Source organism: Artemia sp. Qi Xiang Cuo, chromosome 17, assembly GCF_049724085.1.
Source record: "Artemia sp. Qi Xiang Cuo chromosome 17, ASM4972408v1, whole genome shotgun sequence".
Taxonomy (NCBI): Eukaryota; Metazoa; Arthropoda; class Branchiopoda; order Anostraca; family Artemiidae; genus Artemia; species Artemia sp. Qi Xiang Cuo.
Genome location: NC_142810.1, coordinates 40,725,005 through 40,740,117, shown reverse-complemented (window position 1 = coordinate 40,740,117; position 15,113 = coordinate 40,725,005). Strand labels below are relative to the sequence as shown.

Sequence of the window (15,113 nt, the reverse complement as noted above, 5' to 3'; positions counted from 1 at the left end):
AATTTTATATGCGGCCCGCGGAGTTATGATGTATTTTCAAAGTGGCCCGTAAGATAATTTGGTTGGCCACCCCTACATTAGGCACTCCTGTGAGTGCACCTAGCACTACGCCCCCCTTTAGGCCATATTACTGCCTTATTATCTTTTATTTATTAGGAACCATTCGGAGTTATCTACCCCTCGTCTAAAACTGCTGTTCTGTATTTACGATTATATACGATAATTATGATAATTAGTCGTTTATGATAATTAGGTTGCCTGTTTTTTATCCTATAACCGATCGTAGGATTAAGGTTGGAATGCTGGTCTCTCGCAATTTTAGTGAGGGATAATTATTGCGTTATCTGAAGTGTCTCTGGGAGTGCGCCAAAGACACAATAGGTTTTAGACTTTTACAGTAAGAGAAGGAGGCGATACCCAAACTCTTGTTTGTGGTGATTTTTGTTCATTTCAAGCTTGATTTGCATATTCAATTTAAATTTTACTCATTTTAAGATTTATTTATTCATTTACAGTAATATGTTTTGTGTGTTTGTTTGCATTGATTGTTTATTTAATTTCTGTTCGTTTTAGGTTTCGTTTATACTTCAATAGCAAAATAGTTTTTTTCGTTTTAAGCTGGATTTTCATATTCAATCGAAGCATTACTCGCTATAAGACCTATTTATTCATTTATATTATTACTTGTTGTATGTTTTTTGCTATGATTGTTTATTCAATTTCTGTTCGTTTGGGTACCATTTATTTTTTAATAGTAATTTCAGGTCGTTTTGAGTTTGAATTTCAAAAGGTATTTTTATCTGCTGAGCTTACGTTTAAAATGGCCTTTACTCTTCTTTGAAAAACTTATTTTTCGGAGTCTTTTTTTTTAAATTAATTTTAAGTAAGATCTACTGTCCTTGATCTTGAGCATTCCCTGAAAATTTCAATTTACTACCCTAGGCTGCTCCTGATATTTCTAAGATACGTCCTTTTGACAACCTGGATGCACATGCTGTCTTTTGAGTTATTTGAATATGAACCTCAGCATTCTTTGTGAGTTTTATCTCAATACTCTTAGCTGTTCCTGAGATTTTTCACATACGCCATTTTGACAAACTGGATGCAAAGATTTTTGTTTGTTTTATTTCAACATATACCTTAACATTCTCTGAAATCTTCAACTTACTACCTTCACTGTTCCTGAGGATATAGCAAAAGCCAGCTTTTTCCATTTGTTGTTGTATCGAATTAACGACACTTCTTCACTACCGAGGTACTTCTGTCGGCCCTGCAGTGCATTGTCACCGCTGGGTTCAAACTTCGGGTCCCGTATACGTGCTGAGGTGAAACCCACTGAGCGATCATAGGTACCCCCTTTTCCATAATTTTTCAAACCGCGTTTTTAAACTTTCAACTACTATCGGCTAGATTTTGCCCTTCAATAGGTTGCTGAGCATATTGAAACCATGAAATATGTTGCAGCGGATACAACAACCATGATTTTGTTACTATTAGCCCGAATCGCTCCTCGCTTCACTTTAATACCCTTCGCCCTTTGGAGAACCAGGATGAAGCACCAGCTGTGATGTTATATTAATAGAAAATATCAAACAAACACAACTTAAAAACAATAGGGAAATTTTTTCCAAGACAGTGCAATTTAAATCGGTGAATATTTCGGCCCTATGTCCAATGGCCGTCTTTAGCACAACATTAAAGAAAAAATATATATAAAAAAAAACTTACATTAAAATACGAAGTTTAAACTAAAAATGCTTTTAAAAAACGCTTTTAAAAAACATTTAAAACAGCCCTAAGGATACTAGGGCTGTTTTAAAGGTTTTTTTTAAAGCGTTTTTTAAAAGCATTTTTAGTTTAAACTTCGTATTTTAATGTAAGTTTGTTTTTATATATATTTTTTTCTTTAATGTTGTGCTGAAGACGGCCCTTGGACATAGGGCCGAAATATTCACCGATTTAAATTGCACTGTCTTGGAAAAAATTTCCCTATTGTTTTTAAGTTGTGTTTGTTTGATATGGAAAGGCAGTGTGGTCTTCGTCAATATTTTTGTTATATTAATAGATTTTCAGTTTCTTGACAATTTTTAAAAATCTTGATTTACAAATTTGCGGAAACTTTATTTCTGATTAGGACAATTATCACATAGTCAAATTGGAGTAGGCAGTATTGCAGTATTCTCTGCATTGAAGAAAAAAAAAGTGCGAATTTGAGATTTGGCCGCCAAACATATGTATATATATATATATATATATATATATATATATATATATATATATATATATATATATATATATATATATATATATATATATATATATATATATATATATATATATATATATATATATATATATATATATATATATATATATATATATATATATATATATATATATATATATATATATATATATATATATATATATATATATATATATATATATATATATATATATATATATATATATACAAGCATAAAGCCTGTAGTCCAGCCTTGCTGCAGCGGAAATCGATATTTAGGGCCCTTATTGTCAATCAAAGCATGTATATATTGTGCTACCACAGGGCTAAACCTAAGAATCAAACGACGAAAAAAAAAAAAAATACTGTAAATAAAATTGGTATAAATTGTTTAGGATTTTCTTTGCTTTTTAATTCGCTTAAATGGTCTTTTTTAGTACAGTTTTACATTTGGTTAAATTTTCTGTAAAGAAAAAGATTTAGCATTGAAAGACCCATTATATTTTTGGGGTGATTTTGGATATTTTGAAAAAATTCCTACCAAAAATTTGGAAATTAATATAAAGAATAGGTTCATACTTTTATTATGCTCTACAGAAAGAAACACTGAAAAATAGCAAATTGACCTGACACCATTAGAAAATGTCTATGGCGATGCAGATAATGAATAAATATTTAAGTTTAATATAATAAAATAAAGGACAATCTAGACTTATATTAAATCATTGTTTTAGTAAAACAGAAAGTCTCACAAATCAGTTTTAGAACTAAAAAAAAGAAAAGAAAAATTCTTGGAATAAATTCATCATTCGGCAGAAATTTATATAAATAATAATTGTATATAATAATAAAATATATAATATGTATATAATAATAAAAAATAATAATTGTCTTAGAGCAAAGAGTATGGGCAACTTACAAGATTGGAAACTGGCACAAGTGAAAAAAAAAATCATCAGCGCCATCTAACGGTTGGCATTTCTTTGCATTTTTTTTAGTGTAAATATAAAATAATTAATCTAATTAATCTAAACTCAGTTCCTGACAGAAAAAAGATTATACAGCTTAAAAAATACCAAGAGACACCAGATGCTAGATGATGTTTTTTTTTCAATACTAGCACCAGTTTCCACTCTTAAAAGTTACCTTGGTCTTAGAGCTTAATAACAGGTATGTCTAGTACCTAATTAATAGTATTACTGGCAACAGTCTGACTACCTAGACGATAAGAAAAGTGACTAGTAGCGAATTTACACCAATACGAATAATGGCTTTTTACTGATCTTTTTCAAAATTACGTCTGAAAAAGAAGAGACAGAAGAAAAGGTAAATTAGAGAAAAACTCTTAAAGGTACATAAGAGAAATCAATATAAGTTAGGGAAATGAAATTTATGTAACGAAGAAAACGAAATACTTGAATGCAAAATCAAATGAGAGGAAGGGACAAATTAAACTCAAAAAGAAAAAAAATGTGAATTATATCAAAAACATAGGAAATTATACAGAAAATTGCAAAAAAAGGAAAAAAAAAATCAGATTTCTACAGGCCACTATTGGAGGGCGGACCAGGCCTGAAGCCTTAATTTCTAAAACAATGTACAGTACACACACTGGAATAGAGTAGACTTTTACTTTAAAAATAGGTGTAAAATACACATTAGGTAGTAACCAACGCAACTTTACGGCTTGAATAAAGTTTAATTTACAAAATCTGAGGAATTGCTAATGTGTACATTTGGTGATATGCAAATATATTTTTCTTTTAGCCAAGATAGATTTGGTTAAAAATTTTATTTACTTTAATTTAGATATTGGTAAGAGTGAATAAAAATTCAAAACGACAGAATGACAAAACGAGATTCGATTTCATTCAAAAATGAAAACATTAAAGAAGTCCCTGAAAACCAGCCGAGACGAGACACACAATCATAAAACACACTTAAAATAAAATCATTATCTAAATCAGTTTAAAACTGCAAGCAACAAGTAAAAAACATAATTTTAAAACCACAAAATAAATAAATAAGAAGGATGAAAAATTTCAACCTGAATTCTAATCTTGATACTACCCTTTTTTCTATGGAAGCCGTTGGGTATGAACAAGGACAATCAAACATAAGAGCCAGTCGTTAATCTGGTCTAATCACTATGTTTTATATATCAATTGAGTTTTCAGTTTTGGGACTGAGGACGGCTATCCAGAGATATCGGCTGAAAATTTTGTAACGTTTAATTTTCATTTGGGGAGGGGGGTCTGAATTTTCTGAACCTGCTTTTGCGACGTCCATTGCGAATAAAAATGTCAATTTAGACATTTTTATTGTTTTCGTCAATCTGTAAAAGAGTATTCAAGAGCTCAAAGAGATATAGAGGAAAGTAAAAGCCAATTTAGGTAACATTCATAAATGTATACTATATAATACACACCTAAAGCGTTCGCAATATTCAGGCACTAGGAATTTTTCTAGGGGGGGGGGGAGCGAGGAGAAGGTTTGGATTTTTAAAGGATAGGGGATTCTGATATTCAGAAGGGAGGAGGCATACATTCACTGAAAAGCAAATATACACTAATTAGCTAAAAATTCTGGAGATAATAGCAGCGTCACCCGCTCTTTAGAAAAGAGCTAAAAAAATTTTTAGCAAAAATGTTTTGTGAATATCGTTAATAAAATTTGTCATCAGAAAGTCTGATAAAAATAGGTATTTATTTGGTGAAACCTACGACAACCCATTGCCCTCAATGAAATGTAGCTCGGGATAACCCTTTCTGTGGAATGTAAAATTCGAAGGTAAAGGAACTTAGACCCCCTTTTCCTAGGAGATTATTCCACGATCTAGACTAGGAGCTTTGAGATAAAAAAAAAGCAATGTTACTATAAAACCCAACACAAGACTTTTTTTACAATCAACTTCTTTTTTAACAATCTGTCTGTTGTTCCTGGATTCAGAATGTCTTTAGAAAACGAACGAATGTAAACTAAACTCTTTGGATTTCAAACAAGCGAACAGCAGTGTCATACCAAATCGGAGGATCAATATTTCTGAAAAAAAAAGAAATAGCGTTTTAGATTTATGACAAAGGATCTAAAAAAACAATAAAGAAATAATAGGTTGTAAATGAGAATTAAAATCTCTTGAATATAATCACATAAGATCGAAGAAAAGACGACATAGGACAAGTAGAAAAAAGAAAAGAAGGCAAAAGATCGAATTAATAAATCATTTTTGAAAAAAAAAACTTAAAATATGATTAAAAGCATGGAGTAGCTGCCACAGACTGGATACCTTATCTCCGTAGGATTTGGTCTTCGGAAAATGTTAATAGCAAACGGAGTGCTTCGTTGGCAGAACTCCTTCACAATAACGATGGTTAAGCCATGCAGCAATTTTATCTCGCATAGATCACAAAAGCGTCAACAAAAAGGCGAATAAAAAACTTCAAGTTAAAGGGATATAACTTATTAGTCAATCCTTACTTTTTCTTGCGCATATTTAGTGTTCTTTCTGCCACACTGGTGCTATATGTCACTGAACTTGACTAATAGAATTTTCATACACTTTCTATTATTGTAAAACGAAACCCATGGTTCTAAGGTAGAAGAAGAAAACAAATAATTTTAGGAGGTATGGAGGAGGGTGGCAGATACGCCAAGGGGGGGGGGGGGTCCAGGCCCGGTTCCCCCGAAATCTTTTATTGTTTCCCCCATAATTTTCTGATACTTTTCACAAAATAAAGGATTCGAAGGATTTGGCCCCCCCGGAAACAAATTCCCACGTACGTGCCTGGGAGGAGGCAATGGTCTTTGTGATTTGACCCTCGACTTTGTGAGTCAAATCCCAGAACACCAGCAGGCATATGATTTTCGCAGTTCTGCATTTGGTGAAGAACAAGATACATATTCACATGCATGCACCTTTTTTTTTTTTTTTTTTTTTTTTTTTTTTTTTTTTTTTTTTATGGTGGTTTTCTTCAATATTTGTAAAAACACTGCTATGGGGTCTATACATTTAGTATGTAAGGTTTAAGTTTTTTTTTCGTCTCAACAGCATTTCAAAATAAACTCTGACGAGGGGATATTCACTTAGGCAGAAAATGTCAGATTGGATCCAAAATGAAATCAAAACTTAAAATTAGAATTAAAATTTTAGAGAGTTAAACTCGGTTCATGCTCGGTCAAAATTTTCCAATTCTTCGGGGTGATTATTAATAGACATTTGGCTAAGCTGATAGAAAAATTTTAGTGAAGGTAATAACTTTGTACCGTAAACTTTTACGCAATAGGCTTTAGACTCCTACGGTTAGGGGAGGGGCAGTAACCAAACTCCTGTTTGTAGTGATTTCTGTTCGTCTTAAGTTCGACTTATAATTTCTGTATCTTTGCTATGATTGTTTATGTAATTTCTGTTCGTTTTGGGGTTCATTAATTCTTTAATTTTAATTTCTGGTCATTTTGAGTTTGACTTAATATAAGAATTTATTTCTGCTGGTATTAAGTTTAATATGGCTCTTTACTTTTCTTTGAAAGACTTCATTTTCGGAAGTTTTTTTTTTAATTACTAAAAAAAAAATTATCGTAAAGAACGAGGTTTTGAGGAGCAACCCACTTTATATACGTAATAATTTCTGTGCGTTTTAAGTTTTGATGTTGCTCCTTACTTTCAGTTGAAAAACTTTTTTTTTATTTAATTAGACAAAGAGATGCCTAGATAAACTTTTAAGAGAAGAACAGTATTTCTTTTAGGAAAGGAAGAGAATATATCGACCCAATTTTTACTTTTTGACTAGTAGTATGTCCTCAGTTATTTGTGGTGTGCTTTATATTAGAGGACGGTGCAATCTAATTCGACTCAGCCACTATCAAAATGAAAGGCGCTGTCTTGGACTATGCTGTTTTAAACAATTTCTAAGCGCCTTGCTTTTGTGCAAGATTATCTATATTTTCCTTACTGTGCTTATTGTGCTACTGTGCTACTGTGCTTGCCGTCCAAGAAAAAATAACTTGGAACGGCTTTCGCAACATAGTTTCAACGATAACTGGAGTCTATTAAATGAATTCTTTTTTAAAGGTTAACTTAAACTAAAAAATAAGAGAGTGATAAGGTAAAAAAAGAGAACTGAATGATTAAAAAACCGGCACTGGTTTGATTTATTTCGTTCGGCCCTTCTCATCTTATAGCAAATATATAAAAAAAGAAGAAAAGTACACACCTTAAGTAAATAGTACCCCACATATAGAAGAAAAGTACAAACCTTAAGTAAATAACACCCCACCTATAGAAGAAAAGTACAAACCTTAAGTAAATAGTACCCCACATATAGAAGAAAAGTACAAACCTTAAGTAAATAACACCCCACATATATGTCCTGAACCAAGCAGCCGTGCCACTATTTGCTTGATATTTTCTGATAAGAATAGGATGTGGTACTGGAAGGAGTCCCACAAGAGTTCCGTGCTGGAGAAACTTCAATATTTCACTTTCATCCGTCAAACCCCTGGAAGTAACACATTAAATAAAACGCGGTAATCTAAAAAAAACAAAACAACTAAAACATAAAAAACTTAAGTGAAAATAAAGCGCAAAATTTATGTTGAAAACGAACAGAAATTATCTTGGACATGAAGGGATTCACCCCACCCCCCGGAACCTCTAAGTATTTAATCTAAAGTCACCCCACTTCATTTACTCGATGTTTTTTGTTCGTTTTAAGTTGTAGTGTCACTTTTATTTTCATTTGAGAAAGAATTGTATCACATTTTATAATTACCTTCCAAGGCGGGTACGTCATCCTGCAGGATTACAGCTTCTTAAACTAGAAGGCAGAATAGACAGCGCTTCGACGGCTTTAAATAGATTCAAAATCGCAAAGTTTTTAGTCGATAATATTTTAGCCCTCTGTGGTCTAAATTATGGCATTGAGACACCGAATGCCAGACAAAGCCACAATGGTGTGAGATAATCGCTTTTGTAAATTAAAAAGGGCGCAAAAACCTTAAATTTGCATTAAAATCCCCTAATATTTTCTAAGGTTCATAAATTTTGAAGCCTACACAGCTGCACATGCTCATCCTCCGTCCTAATCTATTCAAAACTTCCCTTTTTTCTACCTCCCATGAAGTTCCGATTTCCTTTAAAGCCTTCAATATGACCTCTTTCCATTCTGTTTTGGGACGACCTACTTGTCGTTTGGCCCCGGATCAATGTATGAAAAGCTTAATCTTTGAAAATACGTCATCTTCATTCGTGAGACGTGTCTTAGCCATCCTAACTTGTCTTTCATGATCACCCAGAAAGTGGGATCGGACCACATCTTCCATAAAGCTTGTTGTTTGACATATGGTCGGTCAAACAGGTAACTAAAGCTATCTTTAAACAATTCCCCTGGAGGATATTTCACGAAAAAACTTCCTCTGATTTTTGAAATACCAACGCTTTAGAACCATATTCTTCCATAGCTACCAATATTCTAACCTTGGTTCGCAAACTTATCCTAGGATTTTCACGAACTTTTTTCAACTCTGAGAAAACTACATACGCTTTGGATATTCTGTTTTTTACTTCTTTCACTGCAAGCACCATCTTTACTAAAAGTAATACTAATTGTAATAGGCAAGTACAGCTATTCCCTTAATCGATCTTCTGTTTACCCAACATTAGCTGTCCAGAGGCATTTATTCCTAGTGTAAGGACTTAGTCTACTAAAAATTCTTTTCAAACCTGTTTTGGCACCCTGAACTCTCATAACTTCCAGAAATTCATTTATTTTGATAAGATTTATCAGGACACTCATATGAGGCATTTATTCCTAGTCTAAGTGACTTAGTCTTCTTTACATTGTTTTTCAAACCTGTTTTTGCACCCTGAACTCTCACAACTTCGAAAAATTCAGTTAATATTTTTGTTAATACGTTTTGTTAATATTTTTATCTAGGACTTTCAGATCATCTGCATAATCTAAGTCTAGGAGTATTACCTTGCCATTTGATTCCATTTGGTTTGATTCAATGGAGTAGACCAAGATTTAAATTTCATCATCCAAACATTGTGTTGCCGCACGCGGCATATTTGAAATGTGTCAACTACCAGTTCCAAATGGTGCTGGTATAAGGGCTTAAAAATACTTTGGATAATCCAGCCTTATATAAAACTATCAGTGCAAACCAAATACAATTGACTCGACAGAAGTCCATTTGGCGACTTAGTCGACAATTTGCCGGTAATGAAATGGTTCACTTTATTTTTTACTGTAAGATTAATTTTGGATACAGAAGAGTGTATGTCTTCTTGTTTTCTTTTCATGGCATTAAACATCTAAAATATAACAAAACATCAAAATCAGAAATTTTGGAAAAAAAAAAATCGGAGCCAAATCAGCATTTCTGGTATTATTTACGAAAAATTTGTGAGATATACGAAAGTTTGGCTTAGACTGTCGAGGAGAGGATATGAAGTTCTATCAGTATTCAAAGTGATTAGATTTCTAAGAATTTAAGCTTCGAAGCAAGGAAATTTTACTTAGATAAAATATAGGGGATTCGCAAAATCCACTTTAAAATACAAAAGGTCAAAAAAGGAATTTTATTGTTTGAAAACGAATGTAAGCTCATGTTCTTAGAAGATCAAGTTCTGTGTATCTACGTTGGAAGTTGGAAACTATTTCTTAGTGCACAATCCATTTTCGGATACTTAAGAGCACATGTCTCATTGCTTACTTTTCATGGTATTAGACGTTTAAAATACAGTCAATATCAAAATAAAAAATTGTTTAAGAAACAATTAAAAAAATAAACAGATTTTGTTTCAAAATCAGGATTTACGGTGTTATTTCCCAAAAAGTTTATGAAAGATCTGGAAATTTTGCTTAAATTACCGAAGAGATCGTATGAAGTTTTATTATTATTCTGTTTTTTTTTTTTATTTCTAAAAAATTTAGCTGCGCAGCTAGAACATTTCATAGGCTGTGCAATAGCGCTGTCTAAGTAAAGAGTGATGTTTCTTTAGACCAGGACACTTTGTATAGAAGGATTTGTCGTAAAAACTTCAAAAGGGGCTCATTTGATTGGGAATTGAAAGGGCTAATGCTCTTTCTAATAGTCGAAAGTGATTGAAGGGCAACCAATCCCCCCACGCCCATCATTTCCCCAACAACATCCAGTAAAAAATTTGAAATAGCCATTTTGTTCAGCGTAGTTGAAAGCTCCAGTAATTGTCTCTTCGAAGATTACCCCCTCTCCCCGAACCCTCAGGGCAAGGGCTGTAAGTTACGCCCCGGGGGCATATACGTTTTTCATGGAAGGGGTGGTCCATGCGGAGGAGGGTCATTGGATTGGAAATTGAAAGTTTAGTGCCTTTTCAATAGTCGAAAGAGATTGGAGGGCAACCGGCTCCACCTCCCTCATCAATCAATTCCCCAAACAAATCCAATAAAATGTTTGAGATAACTATTTCGTTAAGCATATTTGAAAGGTCCAGTAATTATGACTTTGCGGATGACAACTCCCCCCACGACCCTAAGGGCAAGTGCTGGAAGTTATATTAGTTGCTCATTACTATTTAAGGTTTTTGTGGAAAGAGTGGCCGTATAAACTTTGGATGTGGCTCATTCAATTGGATATTAGAAGTTCTAGTGTACTTTTTTAGAGTCACAAATAACCGGAGTGCAACAAACCACCCCCCACGTCTTGTTTTCCCCAAATACACTAAGTAGAACTTTTTAGTTAACCATTTTGTTCAAAATAATCTAAAGATCATATAAAAAGGCCTTCGGGGTTGAAATAGCCCCCCAGAACCAAGGGGCAAAGGTTGTAAGTTATGCCCTGAAGGCATATCAGGTTTTATCGAATGGGTGGTTGTATAAACTTTGGATAGGGCTCATTTGATTGGAAATTGGAAGTTACAGTTTTCTTTTTAAGAGTCAAAAGTTAATTGAGGGCAACCAGCCCCCCCCCCCTCCTCCCACGACCATCATTTTTCAAAGCAATTAAAAAATTGAGACGTCTACTTTCTTCAGCATTGTTGAGAAATCCTCTAATTATGTCTTTGGGGACGTCGACCCCCTCACAGCACCCAGTACAAGGGCTGTAAGTTAGGAAATTCGTTCACTCCCTACATATAGTATATGTTATTGAGAAATGTAGGCATGTTTGACCTTTACTTTCCAAAAAGACAAAAGGAATTCAGGTGAGCCTTTCATAGAATTTTGGGGGGAGTGCTAAACTAAATCAAAACATGTTATGTGAATATCTGTTGTCAAGAGGGCGCAACTCAGGAATGACTGAGTATATTAATTTGGAACTTTCAGGAAATGATATGGGAGATGATCAATTGACCAAAAAGGTAATATTTGTACTCTACTACTAATGCTACAACTACCACCACTACTACTGCTTCCACTACTGCTACCACAAACACAGTAATGTATTTAAAATATCGAGGGAAAATTATGAAATAAATCAAAAGACGCTATGTACACGCACATGGTCAAAAGAGCATATCTCAAGAATGGATGTGAGGATTCATTTTGAACTTTCAGAAAATTCTTAAAGGGGAATATAAATTGACCACCAGGCAATATGTACAAGCTAATACTAATGCTACTACCGTTGCTACATTTACTACTACCACTACTGCTGCTACTTCAACTTCTACTTCTATTGCAACTACTTGTAAGGCTAAGCAAATAAAGATAAAAATCACAAAAGTATATAAATATAAAGATTATCGAAAGGATATATCAGTAATGTCATAACAACGGCTAGTTCTATTAAGTTGAAATTTCCAGAACTTGATGAGAATTATGTTCAAATCACCAAAAGACAATACATATTTTTATTAATACTACCACTACAGCTGCTGTAACTAATGACGCTAAGGGTATTAAGATGAAACTTTAAGGGAGCGTTTAGGGGGAATATCAATTAAACGAAAAAACCATATGCATGCAGGTTTTCAAAAGGGCATATAAGCAATATCATAGGCATCGCCGCTCTATAATACCTAGAAATATCAGGGAAACTTTTAAAGGAGCTATTTCGATTCAAGATTAAAAATTCTAGTGCCCTTTTCAAGAGTAAAAGGAAATTGGAGGGCAAGCAGCAACCCTCCCAAGCCCATTCATTTTCCGAACACATCCAGTCAAAATTTTGAGACAGCCATTTTGTTCGGCATAGTAGACCAGTCCAGCAGCTATGTCCCTATGGATATTGGGTATGTCAATCCCCCACAATTATGAAACTGGCCCATTATGCAATAAAACTAAATTAAAAGGTACTGTGCGTATGGTTGCCAATAAAAAACCTCGGTAATATATCGAGAATGACTGGCGGTATTCATTTGAAACTTTCAGGGCTACTATTATGGCCACTTCTGCTCTTACAATTTAAATCAATCAAAAAAGTGTAATTGTATCCAGGATGTCAAAGGGCATAGAGAGAATCTTTTGGGAGTGATATTAAGTTTCATTTTTCAGGTCAACTTGATGAGGTCTAAACTTAAATTAAACACTACTATTTGTTTCAGGATTAAAAATTGTTGAAAAAGTTTCTCCAAAATACAAATAGCAAGCCAAACTATGGATTATTATAGAAAAAAAAACCCCGAAAAGATATAAGATATTATGTTTTTTCCATGGAAAAGACTATGTCAATAAAAAACGAACATAAATTAATCTGAAATTTTGTTTACATAAAACAAGTTTTTCAAAGAAAAGTAAAAAACTCTACTAAGCAAAAAAAGGAAATAAAGTCAAATAAACTTCCAAGCGTAAAACTACCACAAATCACAATCAATAAATAAATGAAACTCAAAACCAATAGAAATTACAATAAATAATTGAGTCAAACTCAAAACGAGCAAAAATCAACACGAGTATAGCTGACAACCCCCATGCCTTCTCAAAACCAGAACATAATTCGCGCTTTACTGAAAACAAAATACATTTTAAATGTTTTAATTTTTTTAAATTTAATAAATCAAAAATTATTAAGATTTTAAGGAATAAATATCAGTATATGTATATTAAACTGACGGTCTTTTTTTTCGTTTTACTTAAATAGATGTAGGGAATTTGGAAGATAAAAACTTCGAAATAGAAAGTCACAGTAGGGGGTTTTATTTTAGGAAAATTACTGTCAGACTCCAGTTCTTAGAAGATCAAGGGCTGTCTATCCGCCTCGGAAAATAATTCTACCCTGTCTAGAACAAAAGTTAACAAAGACAATTTGATGTGTCATGACAACTTTGGAATTTATTTCTAAGTGAACAAACAATTTTGTACAAAAGAAAGTACATTTCACCTTACTTTCTCTTCATAATATTACTCGATTGAAATACAGGAGGAAAAAAAACAAATTTCAGAAAACAGCCCAAAAATTAGATTCGGCATTAGAGATCGACTTTTCCGGAATTATTTCTAAGAAATCTAGAAGAGATATTAAAAATTATTCTCCAGCTCTCAGAGTTATAATTTAATTATCTGCAAAACTACGACAAAAAATTGTTCAGAAAGCTTACTTTCCAAGCTAGGATAGTTTTTTTTTAACACCATATACGTCATGAGGAAACAAAAGGTTTTTTGTTCAAATTTGGAAACTTAAAAACTTCAGTGGAATTTTCCCGGCACTTTTCACGATTCCCATACCCAGGAAAAACATTCGAGTTTGAAACTCTTATCACTTCGTAACTACAGGCTGCTGATCACGAGAAAAAATAACAGCAGTGAAAGCAGTCGTGTTACTCCGAAACACAAATACTGACTGAATAAATAAATAAATAAATAAATAAAATGACTTAAATAAATCGGAGCAAATCCAAATTTGAGTGATCGTCATAATCAGAAATTTTTTTTACCTTACTCTGTTGCACGTGGCAGACTGGCAATTTAACGGCTGCTAGCTTCAAAGGGTGCCTCACTAAATACATTAAGTTACATTTTGCGGTAGCTAAAAATCATATAAAATAGACTTGATATCTACTAGTATGTGAAGAACCTAATTCAGTAAACATTTTTACATTATGCTGCTGTACACAGAAGACTGGAAATTTGTCGTCTGTTAGTTTGAAAAGCTGTCTCTATATATTTCTTAGGCTCTTTCACTAATAGATATTTACATGGGATATCTCGAATAAAGACTGTGAGAAGGAAAATCATACAAAATTATCAAAAACTTTTTAAAAGAAATATTTCACTCTACAACAAAGAGTAGGAACGCGAGGCGCAATATGTTCCTTAACCTATTTAATTAAAAGGAATTTTCAAAACTTCTGGGAGGGTGTAAAGAGGGAGGCTTTGAATAGATTGGGACAGAGGATGAGCATGCGTACCTGTGTTAGCCTAAGGCGGCTTGGTGCTACGGTTAGGTGTTAGTAGTAGTAGTTCTTACAAAGTATGACAGCAGCCCAATGTGTGATCTCTTGTTTAGAACAGTTTTTCTTTGAGACAAAAACTATTGAACTATTGAGACAAAAAGGAATGAAACTTTAGGATAGGGGGGGGGGGGGAGAAAAAGCATGAACAGCCCACCTCATAAAAAGAAAAACTGATGGTTATTGTAATTTTAAAGTCAATTTTTACGTTCTTAAAAAAAACTAATATTTCAAATTTATTCTCCTTGAAATTCTGCTCATCAACGAATGCACATACACTTTCCCCGTAATCAGAAAAATGAAATCTCACTAAAGTTTTGATGTTCAATCAGTTCTGAGTTCCTCTACAAAATGCCTAAATTTAAGTGCATGACAGACGAGACGCCTTGGCGCGTTTGAAAAAAAGCTCGTCAGATCCTAAGGATCATTCGGAGGTACCATGTTAGCGACGACAAGATTCATACCCGCACAGGTCAGCCAGGCATCACCTCGGTTGTGAGACAA

The 15,113-nt window shown here is 33.3% G+C and overlaps 1 protein-coding gene across 2 annotated transcripts in view; it reads right to left on the bottom strand.

Annotated features, from left to right (window-relative positions):
* Positions 1-2,846: 2,846 nt before the first annotated feature.
* The window catches only part of LOC148942198 (protein HID1), a 116,232-nt gene continuing 103,965 nt past the window's right edge, over positions 2,847-15,113 (bottom strand). For both annotated transcript variants that reach the window (XM_089102864.1, XM_089102865.1), the window contains exons 15-16: positions 7,582-7,740; positions 2,847-5,287 (exon numbers count right to left, since the gene is read on the bottom strand). In XM_089102864.1, coding sequence (XP_088958990.1) covers positions 5,224-5,287; positions 7,582-7,740 — 223 coding nt within the window. In that variant the 3' untranslated portion in view covers positions 2,847-5,223. The remainder of the gene's footprint in view (positions 5,288-7,581; positions 7,741-15,113) is intronic.